Here is a 21,979-nt window from a genome sequence, read left to right as displayed (position 1 = left end):
CTACCTTGGTAGAGGGAGGCACTGTCCCCTGTTGGCTCTGTAGGCGCTGCCTACCTTGGTAGAGGGAGGCAGTGTCCCCTGTTGGCTCTGTAGGCCCTGCCTACCTTGGTAGAGGGAGGCACTGTCCCCTGTGGTCCTCAGCATGATCTCCTGTGCTTTAGTTCACCTGGTGCCTCACTCCACATCACGAGAACCTACCTGCTTATCTCCTTTTCCCAAGGTGCTGGGTGCTACTTGAGGCGAGGGACCACAGCTGTTTGATCTGCTTCTGACGCAGGTGTTCAGCACGGGCCTGACCTGTGGACGGAGAGGAAATCACACTTCCCAGCAGAGCAGACATGGCCTCTGGGTGCTGAGCACCTGCTCTGGGCCATCAGTGCCCGTCAGTGCCTTACCCATAACACACAGGCAACTCAGAGACCCTGTTACTCCCATTTAATGGACTCAGCAAACTTGAGGAATTTGCTCAAAACCAAACACCAGAGAGAAATTACTGCAAACACCTGCTTGCAAAGTCTTAGAAGAGCGCCTAGAAAATGCCAGGTAATTCCAAAAATTGCATAAGCAGTGCCAGGTGGTGAACAACTTTGTGTGCCTTGCTGAGGAGGGAGGACATTGTCCTGCAGACAGTGGCGAGCCACGGAAGGTATTAAGTGGAAGAGGTGACGTGGTCAGATGCATGCTTGGCAAAGACCCTGTGGCTGCTTCCCGCAGGATGGGTGAGAAAGGAGTTTGGAGGCGGGGACAGCAATTTGTCCAGGCCATCTGTCTTCAGATACCCATGGTGGCTGGATTTATGTCTGTGTAGTCTAGGAAGAAATATGGTATTTAGTGTTTTCTATGCCTTTCACCCTGTGTCTTAACGAAAATGAGTCCCTCCGTGTGCAGGCTTTGACTACCTACAAATCAGGGATTTCCCTTCCAGTTGTTTTGCTCTTGTCTCTTCTTGGAGACTCCTGAACTGGCTGTCTATACTGTTGTTCTGCAATCCTGGACTTCCTGGTTATCCTAGTAGCAGGAAAACATGAGTAAGGTCCATGCGTAAACCATCCAGATAGTCAGAGAGGGGCAGTGTCTCCAGTATCCCTGGCCCACATGGAAAGACAGGTCTGAATCCGCCCACAAGACGGGAAGCGGTGGGAGGAAGGATCATGCTGCAGCTCCGATTTTGGATAAGCTCAGAAGAAAGGCACACACCCTGCACAGAGGTGTGGCCTCATCAGCTCCTGATTTACAGCTTACACTTGACAGCAGTTCCCTTGAAAGGAAGTAGGAAGCCTCAGAAGGTGGCTGTGGTTGCCTGTTTGTTTCCTGGCTCCAGTTCTGAAGAAACAGACCACAGGCCTAAAGCTTAATCAGCAGGAGGAAGGCAGGATTGAGAAGAACTCAGGCTCTGGGTTGATGCCTGGGGTGCCGGGGATCACATCCCCTTTCCCACCACTCATGAGACGTTGGACAAGCGATTAATGCTCTTCCGGTCCTAGTTCATTCACGGATAAATGAGTGCCTACTTGACAGGGTTTTTAACAGATTGAAGGAGGATGACTCTTGGTAAGTAACAAAGGAAAATTCTTCTGTTAATATAAAGCATTTTCTCATGAGTACCATGACCCTAGGGTTCATTGCTCCAAATCTCCCCCAGTTCACCTGGGCAAAGACAGGGAAGAGCATTGTTAGCAGAGGGAATGGGATGAGCAGAGGCACGTTTACAGAAGTGAATGATGGCGCTTCTGGCTTCAAGGTATCTGTTGTCCTTCAAGCAAGCATAGACTGGACCCTTCCCATGGGACGGCCACTGCACAGCAGCTGAGAGGGAGACCTGCCTGCCATTGCTCCACCTGGCCGCCATGGAGTTGGTGTTGAACACCTGCTGCATGTCAGAACCTGGAGGAACAGCACAGTCAGACCCAGTGCCTGCCCTTCCCATGGCTGTAGCCTGGGTCCTGACTGCTGTCCAAGGTGCTGCCCCACTGTCCAGTGGGAACATCCTGGTGCTTTGTCAAACAGAACAACTGAACAGCTGCACCAGGCATGGGTGGGGATAGTTCTACCCCACTTCCACCCTGTAGCTTGACAGAAGGTCATTTCCACCTCCACGTGAAGCTCCTCCATGCTCCAGGGTCCCCCCGTGGTTGGTAGCATGAGGAAGCCAGAAAACCGCTGCTCAGGTCTGGTCAGCCTGAGTAAGAATCCCACCCTCTGCAGATGGCCCCAGCAGCTTTGCAATTTCCCTCTCCCACCCATAACCCCTGGCAGTCCTCCATGCTATGGTGTGAATCCCGACCATGCTTTAACTTTTCTGAAAGCAAAAAGAGACTGGAAAATGCCCTTTCAGTAAGCAACTCGTTCGAGGAGTTTGATACTACAGAACTCTATCATACTCGTATATGGACAGATGCAAATGCAAGGATGTTCACTGGGGCAGTATCTGGAAGAGGAAGAGAAGGGAGACAACCCAGCTGTCCACTAGGGTTGGCTAGGCCTGTTCATTGAACTCTGCACAGCCATTAAAGTGAAGTCCGCCTGTGTGCACTGATAGTCAGAAGAGCAGGGTATATCATGACATAAAAATCCATCTCTCTCTATATTCTCATTTTTGTAATAAGAACATGGATGTACAGGTAATAATAACATCTGCCTCCTAGAGTTGCCGTAGGATTGAGTCAGTTAAACATGAAAAGTGCTTGGAATAGCGTCTGACACCACATAGTAGGCTCTCCAGTGTTAGATGATGTTGTTTTTGCTAACATTTAAATCTTCATCTTGCTGTGATCTGAGCTTTTATAATAATTTTCAAAGGAGAGGAATGGTTACCATCGGACCCTTCCACCGTGATGTTTTTCTGTGTGGTTGAGCTCTTCACGGAAGGATGAACTTTCTTCTCCTGTGGTTTCACATCCCTCGGTTGTACCTGGGGTCACCCCCTTGTCTTTGTTTGCCTAGGAATGTCCAATTTTAAAACTGAAAGTTCTGTATCCTAGAATGCCATCTGTCCAGGGCACACCAGGGCCCCTGCTCTGTGTATCCTGGTGACCCAGTTGATTCAGAAAGCGTACAGACAAGTGGCCATTACTGGTTTTTGTGTGTGATGGGGGTGGGGAGAAAAAAGGCACCATCAAAGTGTCACATCAGAATGGAATGATTTTTCAGCCTGAAAAAGGAAAGACATTCTGACAGGTGCTACAACATGGATGAACCTTGAGGACAATGGGCTCGTTAAATAAAGCCAGTGACAAAAAGAAGAGATCCCACTTGCACGGAGTGCCTGGAGTAGTCAAAATCTAGAGACAGAAAGCAGAAAGAAAGGAGTGGAGACATACTGTTTAGTGGGTGGGGAGTTTCAGTTTTGCAAGTTGAAAGCGTTCCCGGGAGGGACGCTGTCAGTGGCCACACAGCACTGTGAAGGCACTTGACACCCCTGAACTAAGATGGTACATTTTATGTTATGTGTATTTTACCACAATAAAAAAGATTGGCAAGAGAATTGGGCATCAAATACCATGAGTATTGTTGCTTAGGATGAAGCTACGTGGTATCTAAATTAAACATCCATCTGATGGACGCAGTACAGGAAGAAGGTGGGGAAACACTGACATCGCCTGTTCTAAGCTCAGACTGGAGCTGCCTTAGCCCCACCATCCTCAGCTTGCCCCATTCTGCAGCCCCTCTATTCCCCAACCCTGATTTACATTTCTGCTCCACAATATCTGGTCTGTTACAGTCCAGGAGGACTAAATCCAGCACCTCTCAGGATCTGCACATGTCTGGTAGCATCAGGGGGTTGAAATTCTGAACCCTGACATTCACAAAATCCTGGGTATGACTTTGGCTCTAGCCCTGTTGGCCTCACCACTGGGCTGCAAGCACCTCTGGCGGGGTCCTTCTCGGTATCCTTCTGCAGTGAGGCAGGAGTTCTGGGGCACAAGCGTGCTGGGTGGGTACCAGGGACCCAGAGAAATGCAGTCAGCTCTGTGCTGGGCTCCTTAGTGGAAGCCGAGCAGACCCCACCTTACCACATGCCACCCCCGGACAGGCCTCGCTTGGCTATGACTCTGTGACTCTCTGTGCCTGGAGTTCCTTCTCTGCACAAACTGGGCTCCCGTTGGCCTGAGAGCTGTGCTCCCTCTGTGTACTCCCTCTGGCTCGCTCCAAGACAGAGTCTCACTTAGTTGCTCTGGGTAGAGTGCCTTGGTGCCATAGCTCACAGCAATCTCAGTGTCTTGGGCTCAAGCGATCCTCTTCCCTTAGTGTCCCAAGTAGCTGGGCCTATAAGTGCCCACCACGGCACCCAGCTAGTTTTTTTTTTTTTTTTTGTCTATTTTTAGTATAGATAGGGGCTTGCTCTTGCTCAGGCTGGTCTCTGACTTCTGAGCTCCCGCCTCAGCTTCCCAGAGTGCTAGGATTACAGGCATGAGCCACCATGCCTGGCCCCCTCTGTGTACCTTCATGCCCAGAGCTGTTATATATATTAGACGCACACAATGGAGTCCGTGACCCTCTGGGAGCCAGTTTCCAACTCTGACCTTGGCTGGCAAGGGTCCTTGGGCAAGTCTCCTTTTATGGGACATTTCTCAAACCCTGTTCTGTGGAACATTCCATAGATCTTGTGAACAGAAAGCCTCCCAAGTTCAAATCAGCTTGGGCCTTCCTACTGTTTTTCAACATGTATTCAGCTTCTGATGCTCAAGATGGCAATAATAATACTATTAAATAACTGACATTTATCAAGGGCTTAGTATATGCCAAGTGCTACAGCCCAGGTTTTACGTGCAATTTTTTTATTTAATGCTCTCAACACCTAAGGTTTATTGAGATGAAAGGAACTTGCTCGTGGTCTGGCCTTTCTTGAAGAAACCATGGGGAGAGGATAAAGATGAAAAGATATTAGTACTTGACTTAGAGGCAGTGCTTCCTAAACTTTAAAGGGCACGTGCATCACCTGGGGACATTGTTCAAAGGCAGATTTTAACTCAGTAGGTAGAGGCTGAGGTAGGGCATTTCCTGGTCCACACACCAGGCAAGGAGGAGGGAGACATAAGAGCCTCAGTATTTTTTCTTCTCTAGCTGGAATAAATTCATTTACTCATCCATTTACTCATTCACTTGCCATCATTTGTAGAAGCAGAGAAATGTCATGTGTAGTAGCGGAGAACACAAGCTATGCCATTTGGAACCAGATTACACAATCCGTGTTCCGCCTTTTCCTAAATGGATGAATTTGCTGAGTCTCAGGTGCCCGTCTGTAAAATGGGAATGAAACCCACATTTCATAGCGTCTTTGAGAATATCAAATGCAGTAAAATGTGGCAACAGTCTGCCCCAGGGCCTAGGGCAAGGTACACAGTTTATATTATTGCTTATTTATTTATTCATTTCAACTGGGATTCCCAAATGGTTTCCATTAAGTTTATTTATTCATTTGTTCCTTGCATATTTTAGCAAAGATTTCTCAATGACTTCAATAGTTGCAGAGGTGGGCCCCCGGTTACCACTGGGAAAGGGAGGGACCAGCACAGACTAACAGACATGATTCCTAATCATTTTCAGCAAAAGGTGGAAGAAAATTGATGAAGAGGCAGACAGAAGTGATGAAGTGTGAGAGCCATTTGGCAAATGAGCCCTTCAGAAAGGGAGAGTGAGAAATGTGTGTGATTGGGGGTGGGGGGACTGGAATGGGGTAAAATGTCAACAGATCGCAAGCTGTTAATTATCTGGAGAGAACTAAATATTATGTAGGCAATTATCGACAGGCATCTGAAAGCAACAATAGGAAAACTTGGCCCCCAGCCGAATTCATTCCATCTCGCTTTGGAGAAGGGCGGGAGAGACAGGCTTTAGCATTCAAAACAAGCGCTGTACTCTGAGGGAGAGTGAGGGGCCCAGGCCCCACCCCCAGCCCCAGAGAGGGGCAGGCAGGGGTCCCCCTCCTCCACCCCCACACAATTCAGCAAGATCCCTGCCCAAGCATACAGACAACGCTTGCCTTTTTTTTTTTTTTATTGATCACTACAAATAATTTTAGTGAGTAGGAAAATTTGCAAATACAGAAACCACAAATAATAGGGATCAATTGTATACAGAAGTTGAGAGGTAGTGATTCTACTACCTTAGTGGACTTGAAGAGGAAATTCATCCAAAGTTGGTTAAGAGATGCACATATGAGAAACGCTTGCCTTTGAAAAACGGCTTTACTCACCAGCTCCGAACCTGAAAACCTCAGCCCCCTCCTTCCCCCCAAGATGTCATCTTTTGAGATGATTTCATGTGGAAGCATCGCTAAGTAAATTCGCTAAATGCCTATTCATCCCTGTCAGATGGGGACTCGGTGAAGCAGCAAATGTGAAAATGGCCCCAGCTCACAGCCCTGAAAGGCGCTTTCTGGGGTTGCCAAATGGAGCCACAGCCACTGATCCTGGGAGGCCCCAGGCTTCTCAAGAGGGGGCCCAGGAGCCCGGGCCAGCCCCTTCAATCCTCCCACTAAGGCCGCCTGAGAGGCCCTATTTATTATTCCTACTGCTGGTTACCCATTCAGAGGTTAACTTGTCCCTTATTCATCAGGACACAATAATGAACTGTCTCAGAGAGTGGTGAGGGGCTTGGTAAATAAGAGCTGCTAAGACGTGGAGAAGGAATGGGCCTCTTTATGGCTGGGAAAGAGACATTGCTTTTATTTTTTTTCCTAGGCTGATTCAGTTTCACCTCTCCCAGAGCCTTGAAGAGGCTCCTTCCTCAATAGCTACAGTACCTTGGTGGAGGCATCCGTGGGCTCTCCCTGGGCACATACGTGCTATTTATCCACACAGGAGGTGCACCACCACTCATACATGTGGGGTTAGCCTTTAGTGAATGTCCCTGGGGTTCACCTCTGTGCACATCAGCAGGGCTGAGCTGTGTGTGTGTGTGTGTGTGTGTGCAGCGATCAACCCCACTGCGGACACACTGGGTTTCTCTGGTGCCTGCCACCGCCAGCAGGGCTGGTTTTGAATGGTGTTTATTTCAGTAATAAGCTGGGATATCAGCAATGCTGGTTTTCACTTCAGCATCTCGTAACTGCCATTGTCCCCTCCACTGGAAGCATGAGTTGGTCAACATGAATCATCCGTAAGAGAGCAGGGGCTTGCAGGCGAGACTGCAGAGTCGCGGGGGCATGGAGGACTAGATAGCGGGGAGGCAGAAGGAACATTGTGCATTGGTTGAGCACCTACTGTGTGCCCTTTAAATCCACACAGTTGTCCACTCAGCATGCCTGTGCAGTGGGCCCACTACGTGCTGGGCATGTTTCATTCTCAACCCAGGTGAGTTCAGAGAAGGCCACTGTTCAATGAAGTTAGATGACTTGTCCCATGGACACACAGCTGGCTTAGTCATGGAGCTGGGATTTATCCCCAGACCTTTCTGCTTTTAGAGCCCATGGATTGTTTTCTAAGGCACTTTCCTCCTTCTCAAAAGTGCAGCCTCCTTTATATTCCCAGAGATATCTTTCCTTTCCACTGCCTTCAACCGTTTTTTCCTCATCTGAACCGATGCTTAACCCTTTCCCTCTAAGTGAAGATTCCTGAGCAGAGAAGCCTCATGATAAAGGAGCTGTCACATCAGTGCCATTTACCTGTTTGGGTTTATTCAGTGGAAGAGGCGACTGTGTTTCTGGCAGATGGAGACCTGTGTGACTGCTTTTTAAAATACTGTCACAGCTGTATGCACAAGCTGATTAGCTGTGACTACACTGCTAGTGCCGAGATTGATGGCGATAAATTTGGGATAACAATGCCGGGAACGATGTCATTCATTTGTATTGCACTTCATATTTTTTAAGTCTCTCTCAATCAGTAGCCCAGTGGTTATCAAGAACTTGGCATTTATTCATTCATCAGTACAATCAACACTCCAAGTCCATTTAAAAGAGTCAGTTCAGACTCGACTCACTTTGAGTCATCCATTCATGGATTCATTCAACCAGCATTCGTGTAACTCCTACTGTGTGCCAGGGATGAACAGATCTGACCAAGTTCTGTCCTCGTAGAGCTTACGTTCTGATGTAAACAACTTCAGTGCTTTTTGATGCTAATAGATAGTGAAATAAACAGGGGTTATAAGATGAAGGTGAGGAGAGAGGAAGAGGCAGATGCTACTTTAGGTTAAATAGCCAGAAGTGTCCTCTTTGAAGAGGTGACATGTGAAAGGCAATCTGGGTGACAAGAGCAAGCCAGCAATGGGAAGATACAGGGCAAAACTTTTCCCCGGCACAGCAAATGCAAAGGCCCTGTGGTTGCTGTGGATTTGGCACTGAGCTGCACACCAGTGACTTACTGTTTGCCAAGCCTAATGCCAGGCATTGGAGATTCTGAAACAAGTAAGACGCTTTGTCCTTAGAGAGTTCCCAGTATCGTGGAGTGGATAAACGAGACAAGCACAGGCAGCCTGTTTTAATGTAGCATGGCAGATAGAGTGACGGTAACACATGACGAGGATGCCTGAGCCGCCTGTGTGCCACTGGTCAGGGAAGGCAACTCAAGCAGAACAGCACAAAGAATGAAACCTGCTTTCTGTCACCAAGAAGGAAACCAAGACCAAAGTGCTCCATGGTCTCTGGAAGACCTCTGACTTTTTTCTCGGTTTGTTTCCACAGGACAAATGACCAGCTGGTGGCATTTCTCTCCCGATACCGAGATATGAATTTCTTGAAGTCACACGGCCGGGACAATGCAAGGTAGCACATCATCCCCCTCCCCCTTGTGCAAAATGGAAATGAGAATCGGAGGGATAATTTGGGGGGCCTTTTTTCTAGGCTCGTTTGGTGCAAAACGAGAAAGAACTTGAAGATGGGAGAGAGGCATGATGCAAGAACACATTGCCAGTGTCGGTCACTTCTGTGTAGAATCTGAAATAGTCCGTCCCATCAGCTAAGAAGAAAGATAATCGTAAATGTTTCTCATAGTTCTGCAGCCCTTTGAGTAGGGCAGCCACTGTGAATTCCCACTTATGGGTGGGAAGACTGAGGCCCCCAGTTTTAAGTTACGTGCCTGAATCATGCATTCAGTCAACCATTCAACAAATATTTGCCAAGTGCTGAGCTTACCCCAGTCACTGTCCTGGTGGTGAACAAGACAAAAGTCCTCACATGCATGGAATGTAGAGGAAAAGAGTCTCATGAGGTTGAACCTAGGGGTCCTCAGTCAGAGGCCTGTGTCTCTTCCACTGCTTCGAGCTGCTGCTGAACATGTGAGTAGGTATAAGGGTACCCAGAACCACAGCCTATAGCTATTATATCTCTCTCATTTAAAATGAGCATCTCTGCAGTCCAGTGTTGAACTGAACCCAACTCTCCATGGCCAGAGATCAGCTACAAGGAGCACAGTCTGGAGCGCCCCCTATAGGCAGCACCATCCCAACATGCAACGTCAAAGAACCAGCCTCGCATGACTGTGACGCCCTGGGACGTTTTCCAGCTGCAAACCTAGGGCATAACCTGCCAGCTCATGGGCTAATGTTAGTTTGTCAGTACACTTTAGCCCTCATGGTGTTTTATTCTGTTTTAATTCAAATGCTTCATGTGAAAATTAATAGTCCGATTTAAAAACAACAATATATCTGATGAAAAATCCAGATTTCTAGGTAATCTTGAAAAATCTGAAGGTCAGTTAACTCTGAACCTGAATTGTTTTGGGTTTTTTTTTTTTTTTGCAGTTTTTGGCCGGGGCCAGGTTTGAACCTGCCACCTCTGGTATATGGGGCCAGCACCCTACTCCTTTGAGCCATAGGCGCCACCCCTGAATTAGTTGTTTTAAGACAGAGTCTCTCTCTGGTACCCTGGTGCTGTGGCATCATAGCTCACAGCAACCTCAAACTATTGAGCTAAAGCCATTCTCTTGCCTCAGCCTCCCAAGTAGCTGAGACTACCAGTGCCCACCATGACTCCCAGATAGTTTTTCTATTTTTTAGTAGAGACAGGGTCTCATTCTTGCTCAAGCTGGTCTCAAACTCCTGAGCTCAAGCAATCCTCCCCCCTGAGCCTCCCAGAGTGCTAGGATTATAGGCTACAGGCAGTAGCCACTGCACCCAGCTGCTGTCCCTGAACATTTTTTTTTTTTTTTGTTAGGGGTTAGGATATCAACATATCTTTTCTTAGAGGGGGACAAAATTTTTCTACTCACACCAGTCTTTTAAGATGTTTTTAATCTATTGGCTTCCCATTCCTCTTCCCCCCCCCCTTGAAATTTATCTGTTAAAGAGACTGGGTCATATGTTCCATAGATCTTCTCACGTTCTTAATTTTCCTGTGAATTCCCATAGTCTCATTTAGCATATTTCTCCAAGAACAATTTTTTTTTTTTATTGTTGGGGATTCATTGAGGGTACAATAAGCCAGGTTACACTGATTGCAATTGTTAGGTAAAGTCCCTCTTGCAATCATGTCTTGCCCCCATAAAGTTGGTGTGTGTCCCTGAACATTTTTATGGTGGTTGTTTCCTGGATCTTGAGTGGCTGTCACCCTTAATTCTTCCCCTTCCTGACCAGGCCCCTGCAGCATCTCAGTTTGCAGTCTCTGCTTTGGACCTTCTTCCCCATTTCGGGCGGAGGTATCATTTTGGCTAGTTGGCTCTGTGACTTAGTTGACCAGTTATCCATTGCAGGGGAGGCAGAAAAGCAAGGAGTGAGTTCCATTTCCTGAGCTCCCAAGAAGTAACCACAGCATCCTTGTGTCAGATCATTTTCCTAAATTGTAACTTTGATTTTATTCAGCTGATTGTTTATAGGTTGTTTCTGCCCTTCTCACAGCCTGCCCCCTTTACATTTAAAAAGAGCCCTGGGACTTGAAGATGCTCTTTAAATCAGCACGGATTAGTATTACGTGTTCGGGCCACAAAGGATAGAGAGGCCTGGCTGGATAAACAAGAAAAATTAAAGCCACTGTGTATTGTTTCCTACTATGTGCCCATCACCTACCAGCCCCTTCTCATATAGGATCCAGTTTCCTTCTCATAAATACTTAACACAGTGATAAAAATTATCATCTTCGTTTGTCAAAAGATGAAAAGGTGGTTTGGGGAGCCTACATGATTTCTCCACAGGTCACATAGCTGATTAAATGCTGGAATTTGAACCCAGGCCTTTCTGGCCCCGTAGCCACAGAAACAGATGGAGCCAGGCCTAATTTCCTGGGAGTGGTTAGTTATCAGAAGTAGCCCAGATATGGGACTTCCCTACCCTTTGGTAGAGAATGAAAACGCTTCTTCCTGTCCAGGTAGCCTCTAATACATGATTTGTGCAAACAAAGTTGCATCGTGAGGAAGGAGTCCATTCTAACTATCAGTTTGTGTCTCTGAATGACATCCGCCCTAGTGGTCTTGTTCCAGCCTAGTCAGTATTTATTACCTGGGTAAGCACTGAGCCAGGAACTGTATATAACACAGGTTAAACTGCATGTAACTACATATAACACAGAGGTTTTGAGGTTACACCCCCTGCGCTGGAATTCTGATCTACTATGTTCTGTGTTGAACAGGTGATTCAACCTCTCTGAGCCAATCCCCTGACCTGTACAATGGCAATATTAATAAGAGTTGCACTCACAGGGTCATTTGGAGGATTAAATGCAATGTTACATAGAAAGCATTTGGTGTAGTAAATGCTTATGATGAGGATGATGAGGATGATGTCACTGTTGTGATTAGCAAAGAACTAAAATGTTGCTGATAGGAAAAAGAAATAGGGCAGCGCCTGTGGCTCAGTGAGTAGGGCGCTGGCCCCATATGCCGAGGGTGGTGGGTTCAAACCCAGCCCCGGCCAAACTGCAACAGAAAAATAGCCGGGCGTTGTGGCAGGCGCCTGTAGTCCCAGCTGCTCGGGAGGCTGAGGCAAGAGAATCGCGTAAGCCCAAGAGTTAGAGGTTGCTGTGAGCCGTGTGACGCCACGTTACTCCTCCCGAGGGCGGTACAGTGAGACTCTGTCTCTACAAAAAAAAAAAAAAAAGGAAAAAGAAATAGATGGTATGGAGGCTCCAAAACCCTAAAACCCAAAAGTCTCTGAATAGAATAGGTCCTAAGTTCTAACATTCGTGCGTGAGTCCCCAGCTGGGGTTCTCTTATTTACATGAAGGGCAGTAATTTAGTATTAATTTAGTAGAAAATGAGCTAACGTGCCATCATCTGCCACTCTCACCTCTTTGTTAGCTGCAGCCTCATCTGCTCCAGGTACAACCCTACCTGCGGCTCATCATCCATAGTCTCTCTCCAGGGCACAGAGCTGTGCATGGCGTGGCTCAGCTGGCCTCCCTGGTGGTATATTAGAAAGAACTCTTTTGGTGATAAATGACAGAAACCCAGCTCAAACTTGCTTAAGCATAAGGAAGATTATTGTATCAGGTAACTAAAATCTTGGTATTGACTTCAGGTATGGCTGGATCAGGCAGCGTAAATGAGACCATCCTGCCCAGACTCTGTATTAGTTCTGTTTTCCTGTGTGTTGATTTAATTTCCTGGCTCCAGGTGGTGACAGTTGACAGTGTATTAGCCTCATTGACAGATAAAAAGACTGAGACTTAGAGAGATGGAGTAACTTGCTGAATTAAGCTCACAGCAGTAGGGCCGGATGAGGACTGACGCCCAGGGAAGTGTGTCCACAGACTCCAAGCTAGCTCATCATTCCTGTGTGATAAAGCCTCTCTGTGTTCCAGTCCTGCTTTCCTCTTGCATGCTGGGCAATTTTGAGGCAGCCCCTCTGCTTCTCTGGTCTTCATAGTTCCTCCTTTGAATGCACAACAGTTGAACAAAATGGTCTGCAAAGGCCCTTCCCGTTCTGCTCCTCCACACTTCTGGGCCAGCCTTTGCCAAAAAGGAGGTGACAGAAGCAAAGATCCTGAAAGACAGAGTTGAGGAGGGACAAAGCAAGCAGGGAGACACAAAATAGACCCCTGGGGCCTCCGTTTTTAATTCCACCTGATTCCTAATAGCAGTATTGACCTTCTGTCTTCATCTCTAGCCCTTAGCAGCCAATTTGAACTTCCAGCTCCCACTGCGAAGAGGTAGCATAAAGGCAGACTAGTATTTTAATAGCTGCCAAATTGGTCCTGACTGTTCCTGTAATTAAATGAAGGGGAGAGTTGCTTCCACTGTTTCTCCTTGCCTTCCTCCAAAAATGAAGTAACTAAATGTATTGAAAGACAAGTAGCGCAATCATCATTTTCCCAGACAGCCTCAGCAGGGCCCGCAGAAGCAGGCGCCCTAACATTTAGTCTCAACCTGAATAAATCAGTCTTTGGAAACATCCTCCACTCAGGGGGCATCAGAGAGGTTTTTCAAGTCTCTGCAGTCTGCTCAGGTCTCAGTGTGTAAGGACAGCTCCCCGGAAGGGAGCTGGAAAGGCAAACTCCATTCTCTCATCTGGAATTGGGGTTCCTGTGGGATGTCTCCTGCCCTCTACCTCAGTTAAGGTCACCAGGGCCACAGTATTTAGTCCTGGGATGTGGTGCTGTGTAGTGAAAAAGCAAAGATGCTCAAGTCCAGCCGCCTGGGTCAAAATGCCAGCTCTACCAGGTCACAGCCATAGGGTTTCAGCAAATAACTTTGGCCATATCCCCATGCCCCCATCTTCATAAAATCCAGATAAGGATTGTGGGATTGGGGAGATTGACTATCCCCACTGACCACAGGCGGACACCAACCTGGGTCTTTCTCATGCCGATCTCATTTGTCAGGTGTTACCCCACGTTAAAAATGAGTACATCTGAGGTTTGGAGAAACTCAGAGGTTTTAAGTTACTCAGAGCCTCACAGCTAGTGAACAGCAGAGCTGGGATTGGAACCTGGTTCCTTCTGACTTTAACACCTGTGTCTTTTATCACCCCATGTTTAGTGACTGCATGTGGGAGGACCTATAGTTCTAACTTCTTGAGATAGATAGTTGTAAGTGCTTGGGATGTACAGCAAAAAGCTGCTCACTTTAAATAGAATTATGTTTTACATGGGTGGGGCACACGTCCCTCCCCTTCTTGCTAGAGTCAGCATTTCCCAAAGTGTGTTCATGATCCACCAGTGATATGTAAGCCTCCTTAGAGCCTTCATTGGTAGGCATACTATGAAAGTTAGGTATCGATCTTACGTGTATCAACAGAAACGTATACATTATTAACCCATCTAACCCATGACTTAATGGATTTTATGCTTAGAATCAAGTTAAAAGAAAACAGAAGAAGCTACTTAAAGATGACTTAGAGAAAAATATTAAGGGGGCTCAGAGGCAGATGCTCCGTAAAGCACACGGCATTGCAGTTAAAAATTGAAGCTCCCAGGCCACCCCCTCAGGATTCACATACCAGCTTTGACACTCCCTGAGTGCGTGTGACCTGCGTAACTTCCATCATTTACCTGTGTATCAGTTTTCTCATCTTTAAAATGTGAATGATGATAATAATAGCAACCTTGTAGAGTTGTCACAAGAATTAAATACGTTAATATATGGATAAGTTCTTGGAATAGTTAATTGTGCCTATTAAGTTGATGGTGATGGCGGCGGTGGTAATAGTGGTAAGGATGGGGATGAGGATGGAGAAGAAATGAGAAGAATCTTAAAAATGAGATATACAAGTCATTAACATTTTACAAACACTCGCAACAACTCTTAGAGAAGCAACTAGCATTTCAAATGTAAGAAGGTCAGGCAGGTAGGAAGCTAGGAAGCGTTTTAGCCCCAGGTCAGAAGTGGCATGCAGAAGTTTCTTTCTCCTCTTAGGACTGGACCCTGCCTGCCAGAGGCAGCACCGCCCTATCGTATGCTAGAATGGTGTCTGAGCAGCCCCGCTAGACAGGTTCAATGTCCTTTGACATTGAACTAATTCAGGCCCAAACTTTCCTTGATGTATAAACAAGCAAATGTTTAGCCCAAAGTTGGCAAATCTGTCAAGAGCCTGGCCAGGAACCTGTCCCAGGCCAATCTGCTTTCAGGAGGACCTTTGGTGCCAACTTGCTTATCGAGAGAAGAGCTCTCTTCCTGGCTGACGTGTAGCACCACGTTTGAGGCAAGGAGATAATTAATATCTCATCTCCAATAGGGAAAGCAGATTGCATTTCCCTTTTGCTTGCCTTAAATCTAACCAGTGTGTTTATCACCGTTTGCGTGTTTATTTAATCCAATTATGGCAGCCGTGTCAAAATACAGTTCAACATTGTGCAGACACCCACACAGAACTGCACGGCACTTCCTCTTGTGGCCTCTGCGTGTGTTTTCAGGTCATCCGTGAACAGAACTTCCTTCAAAACAATACGCAGAGAAGTTAGACCAAAGACTAACAGGGAAGTATGTTCACAGTGTCATCTCTGAAAGGTAGAATGTGATTTTTTTAGTTTTTTCTTCACGTGTTTGTTATGTTCCAAGCCTTCTTTTATAGTCAGAACAAAAGGCGGTAAACAGTATTTTTAAAAATACATGAAATGTGGCAAACCAATTAGCCCCCAGCAGACCTTTGGACAACTTGGAGGTACGAGCTGATTTGCGATCCCAAACTCTGTGAAAGGGCTCCAGGCCCTGGCCGTCAGGGCCCTAAATCTGCATTTCCACTGGGGCTTCCATTCCCTCCCTCCTTGAATGTCAGACCCACATCTGCTTTCTCCCTGCAGGGCAGTAATGATAGGTGCATGTGGAAGATTTCCCATGTGTCACGGATTGTCTTAAATGCCTTGCAGATATTAACTCTGCCAGTTCTCACAACAGTCCCCTGATGTAAGTACAATCATCCCCATTTTCCATATAGGGACACTGAGGCAAGAAATTAAGTAACACACAGTTTATAACCAGGGACACAGACTTGAACCCAGACAGGGTGGCTCCAGAGGCTTAGATCTTGACCCCACTGCACTGCACCGACTCCCTGAGCGTGGTCATGTGGCCATTCCCTTCCACATCCAGGCCACGCACGTATCCTTATGGAGGGCGCATACCCGCCACCAATCAAATCAGAGGCTGCTGCCCTGAACCGCGGAAGTAAAGCTCAACACTTCTAGGAGGCCCCTCATTTCCACTATGTGGCCTCTTGCACAGGTGATTTCTGTCACTAATAAAGCTCTTCCCACAACCCTTGAGGAGATTAATTCCTACTCATCCTTCTCCCCAACTTGCATGCCCCCACCTCCTCCACGAAGCCTTCCCCAGCAGTCGCTGCTGATTAAGTCCCCGTCTCTTTATTTTCTACCGTTCGCACCCAGGTTTTTTCCTGCACAGCATTCATCCTAGTATGTAGTTATCTACTTGTATTTTACATTTCTTTATGTCTACTTATTTATCGGAGCAGCATCAGAGCTTCATGGCTAGAGGGTGGAATAACAGTACCCACTAAGGTTTCACTCCCACCCTCACCATTAACCAGTTGTGTGGTCTTGGGAAGATGACTTGACCTCTCTCTGTCTCTGTCCCTTCCTAGGTAGTAACATGAGCCTTCGTGAGGTTGTAGTGAAAACTAAATAAGAGAACATATATTTAGTGTGTAGAACAGGGCCTAGAATGTAGTATGTGCTTCAAAAAATGGTAGCTGATATTATTTATGTTTCTCGTCTCTCCTCCCAGAAGAGAGAGAGGGCAGGAATGATGTCCATCTTATTTCCTACCCTATTCTCAGCACACAGACCAGAGCCTGGAATATCAGAGGTGTTCTCGAGACCTGCCAAGTGATTGAATGCCCCAAGTCCTCCTGCTCTCCCAGCTACTCCTGCACAGTAGAAGCATAGGGATTGACTCCTGCACAGCCAGCTAAAATGGTAGCAGGAGATGGAGCTCCTGTCAGGGCTTTGCGTTTCTGTCCTTGGTGCTGAAATGTCCTCCCTTTTTAAGACCTAAGAGTTTCTCCTTAGCTGTAGAGGTGCCCTTCATACCTTGCCTACAAAGTTCCAGAAGAGAGAAGAGGAGGGATAGCAGTTCAAAACTTCCATCTTGATGAAGGAAAAGAGTAAAGCATCTTGATAAAGATTTATGGAGCCCTACTATGTGCGAAGCACTGTACTCAGCTTTCTCTACATACAATCTCATTTATTTTTTTTATTAGTATTAGATCATAGCTGTGTACAGTAATACGATCATGGGGCACCATGCACTGGTATTATAAACCGTTCGACACATTTTCATTACACTGGTTAACATAGCCTTCCTGGCATTTTCTTAGTTCTTATGTTAAGACAATCATATTTTGTATTCACTAAGTTTCACATGTACCCTTGTAAGATGCACCACAGGTGTAATCCCACCAATCACCCTCCCTCTGCCCAACATTCCCTCTCCCTCCCCTCCCTCTCCCCCTTCCCCATATTCTTAGGTTATAACTGGGTTATAGCTTTCCTATGAAAGCCATAAATTAGTTTCATAGTAGGGCTGAGTACATTGTGGTATATGTACACCATGGAATATTATGCAGCTTTAAAGAAGGATGGAGACTTTACCTCTTTCATGTTTACATGGATGGAGCTGGAACATATTCTTCTTAGTAAAGTATCTCAAGAATGGAAGAAAAGGTATCCAATGTATAATCTCATTTAAACCTTTATATCAGCTCTGTGAGGCAGGTGTTATTAGTGTCACCATTTTCCACAGGAGGAGCTGAAACACCACATGATAAGGTTGCCCAGAGTTAGTAGCAGACATGGGATTTGGACCCAGTGGTCTGACTTCAGGGCTGCGAATCAGTCCCCGCAGTCTGCAGTTGTAACATGTGGGCTCGTCCATGTAGCTGGCTGATTTCATACATTGTAGGGTTTTACGCTTTGTTATATGTCTTCATTTTTTACCTAAAATGCTCACGTTATACTTATGCTGAAGGAGTAATCTGGATGCAGTGGTGGATCACTAGACAGAAAGAAGAAAGGGAATTTTTTTTCTAGGTTCTGTGACTTCGGGTGGATCATTCGTGTTCTCTGAGTCTTCGTTGTTGCTTTTTAACTTGTAGAATTATTCATATTAGCTTATTGCTAAAGTTCCTTCTTGCTCAAACAGCCTAACCAGAGAAGTGGAGTTCTTCCTTCTAGAACTCACTATGGGACAAGACGGTCCTAGAGTAATTCACACTTGATGACTATGCCAATATTTAGCCAGGGAATTTACTAAATTGAGAAACTTCTTAGTCTGCCTGTTCTGGCATCATTCACAAGAACCACAGGTACTTTCTTAACTGACCTCTTCCCCCATGGGGGAGAATCAATATCCCCCCTTCCCTTCTGATTTACAATGAAGCTCAGCTGTGCAGATTTGTCCTTGGGAATTTCTAATCAAACCATATTCATATTCAACTATAACTTTATTTTATATTGTGCCAATAGAGAAAGATCTCAGGAAGGTCAGCTGCCCATTTCTCAGAAGGGAGGACGTTCAACTGAATGCAAATGAGTCCATGTTTGACCTCAGGTAGCCTGTTCTGAAGACAGACATCCTCCAGAGGTCTGGCAGAAAGCATCTTCCGAAACCAACAATGAGCTCTTTTCTCTTGGTTCTGTTTCATTTCTGGGCATTCTCTTTTTGATGCAATAGAAGTTCTCGTATTTTCGGGTGGTGCCTGTGGCTCAGTGAGTAGGACGCGGGCCCCATATACCAAGGGTGGCGGGTTCAAACCCAGCCCTGGCTGAACTGCAACCAAAAAATAGCCGGGTGTTGTGGCGGGCGCCTGTGGTCCCAGCTGCTTGGGAGGCTGAGGCAGGAGAATCGCGGAAGCCCAAGAGCGAGAGGTTGCTGTGAGTCCTGTGTACATCATGGCACTCTACTGAAGGCGGTAAGGTGAGACTCTGTCTCTACAAAAAAAAAAAAAAGTTCTCGTATTTTCATTTGTATCATTTTGGAAAGACTCCGGTGAATCAGACAGCATAAGAATGGCAGAATTATTAAGAGCTTGCATTAGATTCTGCAGATCTAGATTCAAGTCTAAGACTTCTTGCTGTGTGACTTTGGAGAAATTACTTAACCTTTCTGAGATTTAGTTCCATTGTCTGTCAAATGTATGTTAGAAGAATCTGATACTTGGTTAGCTAAAGTCATAACTTCCTGATTGCCTACCAAGTGTGACTGTTACCCTTCCCTTTATTCACTTAGTTGGTATATATTGAGCACCAGCTGTATGCTGGGCATTGTTTTAGACATTTGGGATATAGTGGTGAATAAAAATAGACAAAAAGTCTGCCACCTTGCAGCTTACATCTAGTGAGTAGAAATAGACAAAAGACTAAATAAATACCATGTATATATATTACATTAGAAAGTGAAAAGTACCGTGGAAATAAAAAAAGCATGAACAAAGACTGGTGATGCCAAGGATGAGGGAGGAGCCTCATCACTATGTGAGAAGGGATTGATAATCAGGTCTGTTCATTGCTTGCGTGAATAGTGCTTACTAAACACTTTGCAAGGCCCTTTGAGAAGCATCATCCATCACACTGATTTGGGAGGTTGTCAGGACAGGTGTCATGGGGCTCCACTTAGACACGGGAAAACTGGCATTCAGAGGGGACAAGCCAGCTGAGGCAGGAGTGGTACCTAGACCCGCAGGGTGTCTGTTCTGCGATGGTGCCAGCTGTGCACCCAGTTGCCCCAGGTAACCTAGTCAATGGGAAATGAAACTTAGAGGCAGAGCGCATCCTTGGTCACCTTCTATGTAAAGGGCCCTTTGCTGCAAGTCTGGGTGTGTTACATCCCTCACTTTGTAAGTGAAAAGTAAGTTCACTGATTTACCTTGCATTCCAGCTTGACCTTTTCAAGTTGGAATGCACATGGCAGGAAAAAAAACAAATCCCTGCCCAAACAATTGATGCCTTTTCCTGGTAGATCCCCAGATCCTGGACCCCTGCCACCTTCTCCCACTTTAAAAGTAAGTCCCTGGTAACCTCTGTGACCCCAGAAACTTCTGAGACCTGCAGAATTGGTTGTCCGTCTTTACTCACAATTAACCAAAGCATGTCTTTGCAGTTTACCTGTTTTTTAATTCATTAAATACAGCAACCAATCTCCCAACCCTATGAATATTTCATTTTGGAGATGACTGCATAAATATTGTATTTGGATATTATGGTCTAGGACATCACATTAAAATTGCAAGATGATACTATTATCCCATATAATGGAACATGACATTAAAAAGCTGGTCTCTAGAGAGAAAAATTTTGCTAGTCCTCTTACCTGTATTTCTCTCGCTTTCCCTCTCTCTCATTACCATGTCAGTTTGAATGCAAATTATCTAAAATTTCAAGCATGGCTAAGTGCACTGACTGGGCATTACTGCATAATTGGCACTAGCCACAGTCAAGGTCGGCTTGCATTTTCCTAAACCGGGGGACTTCCTTTAATGGGGTTAGAAGCTGAGCTACATTGCAGTGGGATGAGGGAGAAGCCTCATCACTATGTGAGAAGGAAATGAAAAATCAATGAAAAATCTTCACCAAGTCTGTCTCCAGCAAGAACACAATTTTGCTAATAAGCTTGGATGTTGCATGTGGAAAGATGTGTTAAGAAAAGAACAAGAAGATTGTAACTGGGTTATAGCTTTCATGTGAGAGCCCCAAATTAGTTTCATAGTAGGGCTGAGTACATTGGTGGGTAGAGGGAGGGGGATCGGTGGGATCATACCTGTGGTGCATCTTACAGGGGTATTTGCGAAACTTGGTAAATGTAGAATGTAAACGTTTTGGCACAGTAACTGAGATAATGCCAGGAAGGCTATGTTAACCATGGTGATGAAAACGTGTCAAATGGTCTATGAAGCGAATGTATGATGCCCCATGATCATATCAATGTATACAGTTATGATTTAATAAAAAAAAAAAAAAAGAAAAAAAACAAGAAGAGCAGCACTGGACTCCTGGGCCTTCTGGTGGGTTCTCTCCTTGTGTGAGCTCTCTGGACGTCCTTGGAAAACTTGTCAACCTTCTCTGGGCTCCCATGTGTCCATATATCATGTGACACCTGCTGCCTGTCCTCTTCCTGGGTGGAACAGAGTGACTTACAGAATGTCACAGTGAGAGAAGCTGGGGAGTTAGCTAAGCCAGGGTTATTATGACTGGTGGCCTGTGGACTGGATGCAGCCCAGAGGTATGTTTTATTTAGCCAGAATACTTGAAGGAATTTAAATGCCTCTCAGAACACGCCTTCTCTCCTTCTCTTCATTTCTCTGCTCTCCTGCTGGCTCCTACTCAGTCCACTTCACACACTTCCATGATCTGACCTCTGTAGGAATCTAACCGTATAATCCAGACCTCGCCTAACTTTGTCCGTTTGCTAAGGGGGGAACCGAAATTCAGGAAGGACTCTTCACTGTTCAAAATCACCCAGCTAGTGCGGCTAAAGCCTCGCTGTAGATGAAAAGCAGCTAGTGCGGCTAAAGCCTCGCCTGTAGATGAAAAGCATTGCTAGCCACCTTAAGTTCGTTCACTGCCAGCAGCAACATCACCACCATTTCTTTTACATCATGGTCATTGTGGAGACTTAGATTTTGAGCATCATTGTCTTCAGTGGTAGCCAATATCTACAGGCAGGTGAAAGTGTTGGAAATGTGGATTTATTGATGAAGTTTCACGCAGTTCCCTTGAATGGATGTCAGGGGGTTGGTGGGGGGCCCAGAGGGAAGGAATTCCTTCTGGAATTCAGCATGACTGGAAGGACAGGCTCCTCTCCTGCTTGTACACCGCTGTCATCGCAGGAGACGTTTTCCGACCAACTGCCTTGTCGGATCTGTAAGGGAGGCAGAAAGAAGAAGCCAAAATGGGTCTACCTGGGAAGAAACAGGCAACTCCAATCTGAAGACAAAGGGATAAAGGCTGCCAAGGAAAAGCAAAGAACTCCAGAACTCTGAGCAGACTGGAAGAGGAAGAGGTAGCTTTTAGGTGCCACAGTTTGGGCTACCTGCCCCGTCTGGAGTCTAAAAACATCCCAGCCGTCATAGTCGTGAAGTCAGAATCATCCAGACATTTACTAGTCAGGATTTCTTCAAATGCAAGTGACAAATCCTGTCTGGAAAATGCACATAA

The 21,979-nt window shown here is 46.1% G+C and overlaps 1 protein-coding gene across 3 annotated transcripts in view; it reads left to right on the top strand.

The window, feature by feature from the left end:
* Positions 1-21,979, top strand: part of XYLT1 (xylosyltransferase 1) — a 310,350-nt gene that overhangs the window by 251,889 nt on the left and 36,482 nt on the right. For all 3 annotated transcript variants that reach the window (XM_053554852.1, XM_053554854.1, XM_053554853.1), the window contains one exon: positions 8,627-8,707. In XM_053554852.1, the coding sequence (XP_053410827.1) occupies positions 8,627-8,707 (81 nt within the window). The remainder of the gene's footprint in view (positions 1-8,626; positions 8,708-21,979) is intronic.

The sequence above is a fragment of the Nycticebus coucang genome, chromosome 12 (assembly GCF_027406575.1).
Source record: "Nycticebus coucang isolate mNycCou1 chromosome 12, mNycCou1.pri, whole genome shotgun sequence".
Classification (NCBI taxonomy): Eukaryota; Metazoa; Chordata; class Mammalia; order Primates; family Lorisidae; genus Nycticebus; species Nycticebus coucang.
Note: the sequence above shows the minus strand (reverse complement) of the source record. Positions and strands in the feature narration are given on the sequence as shown.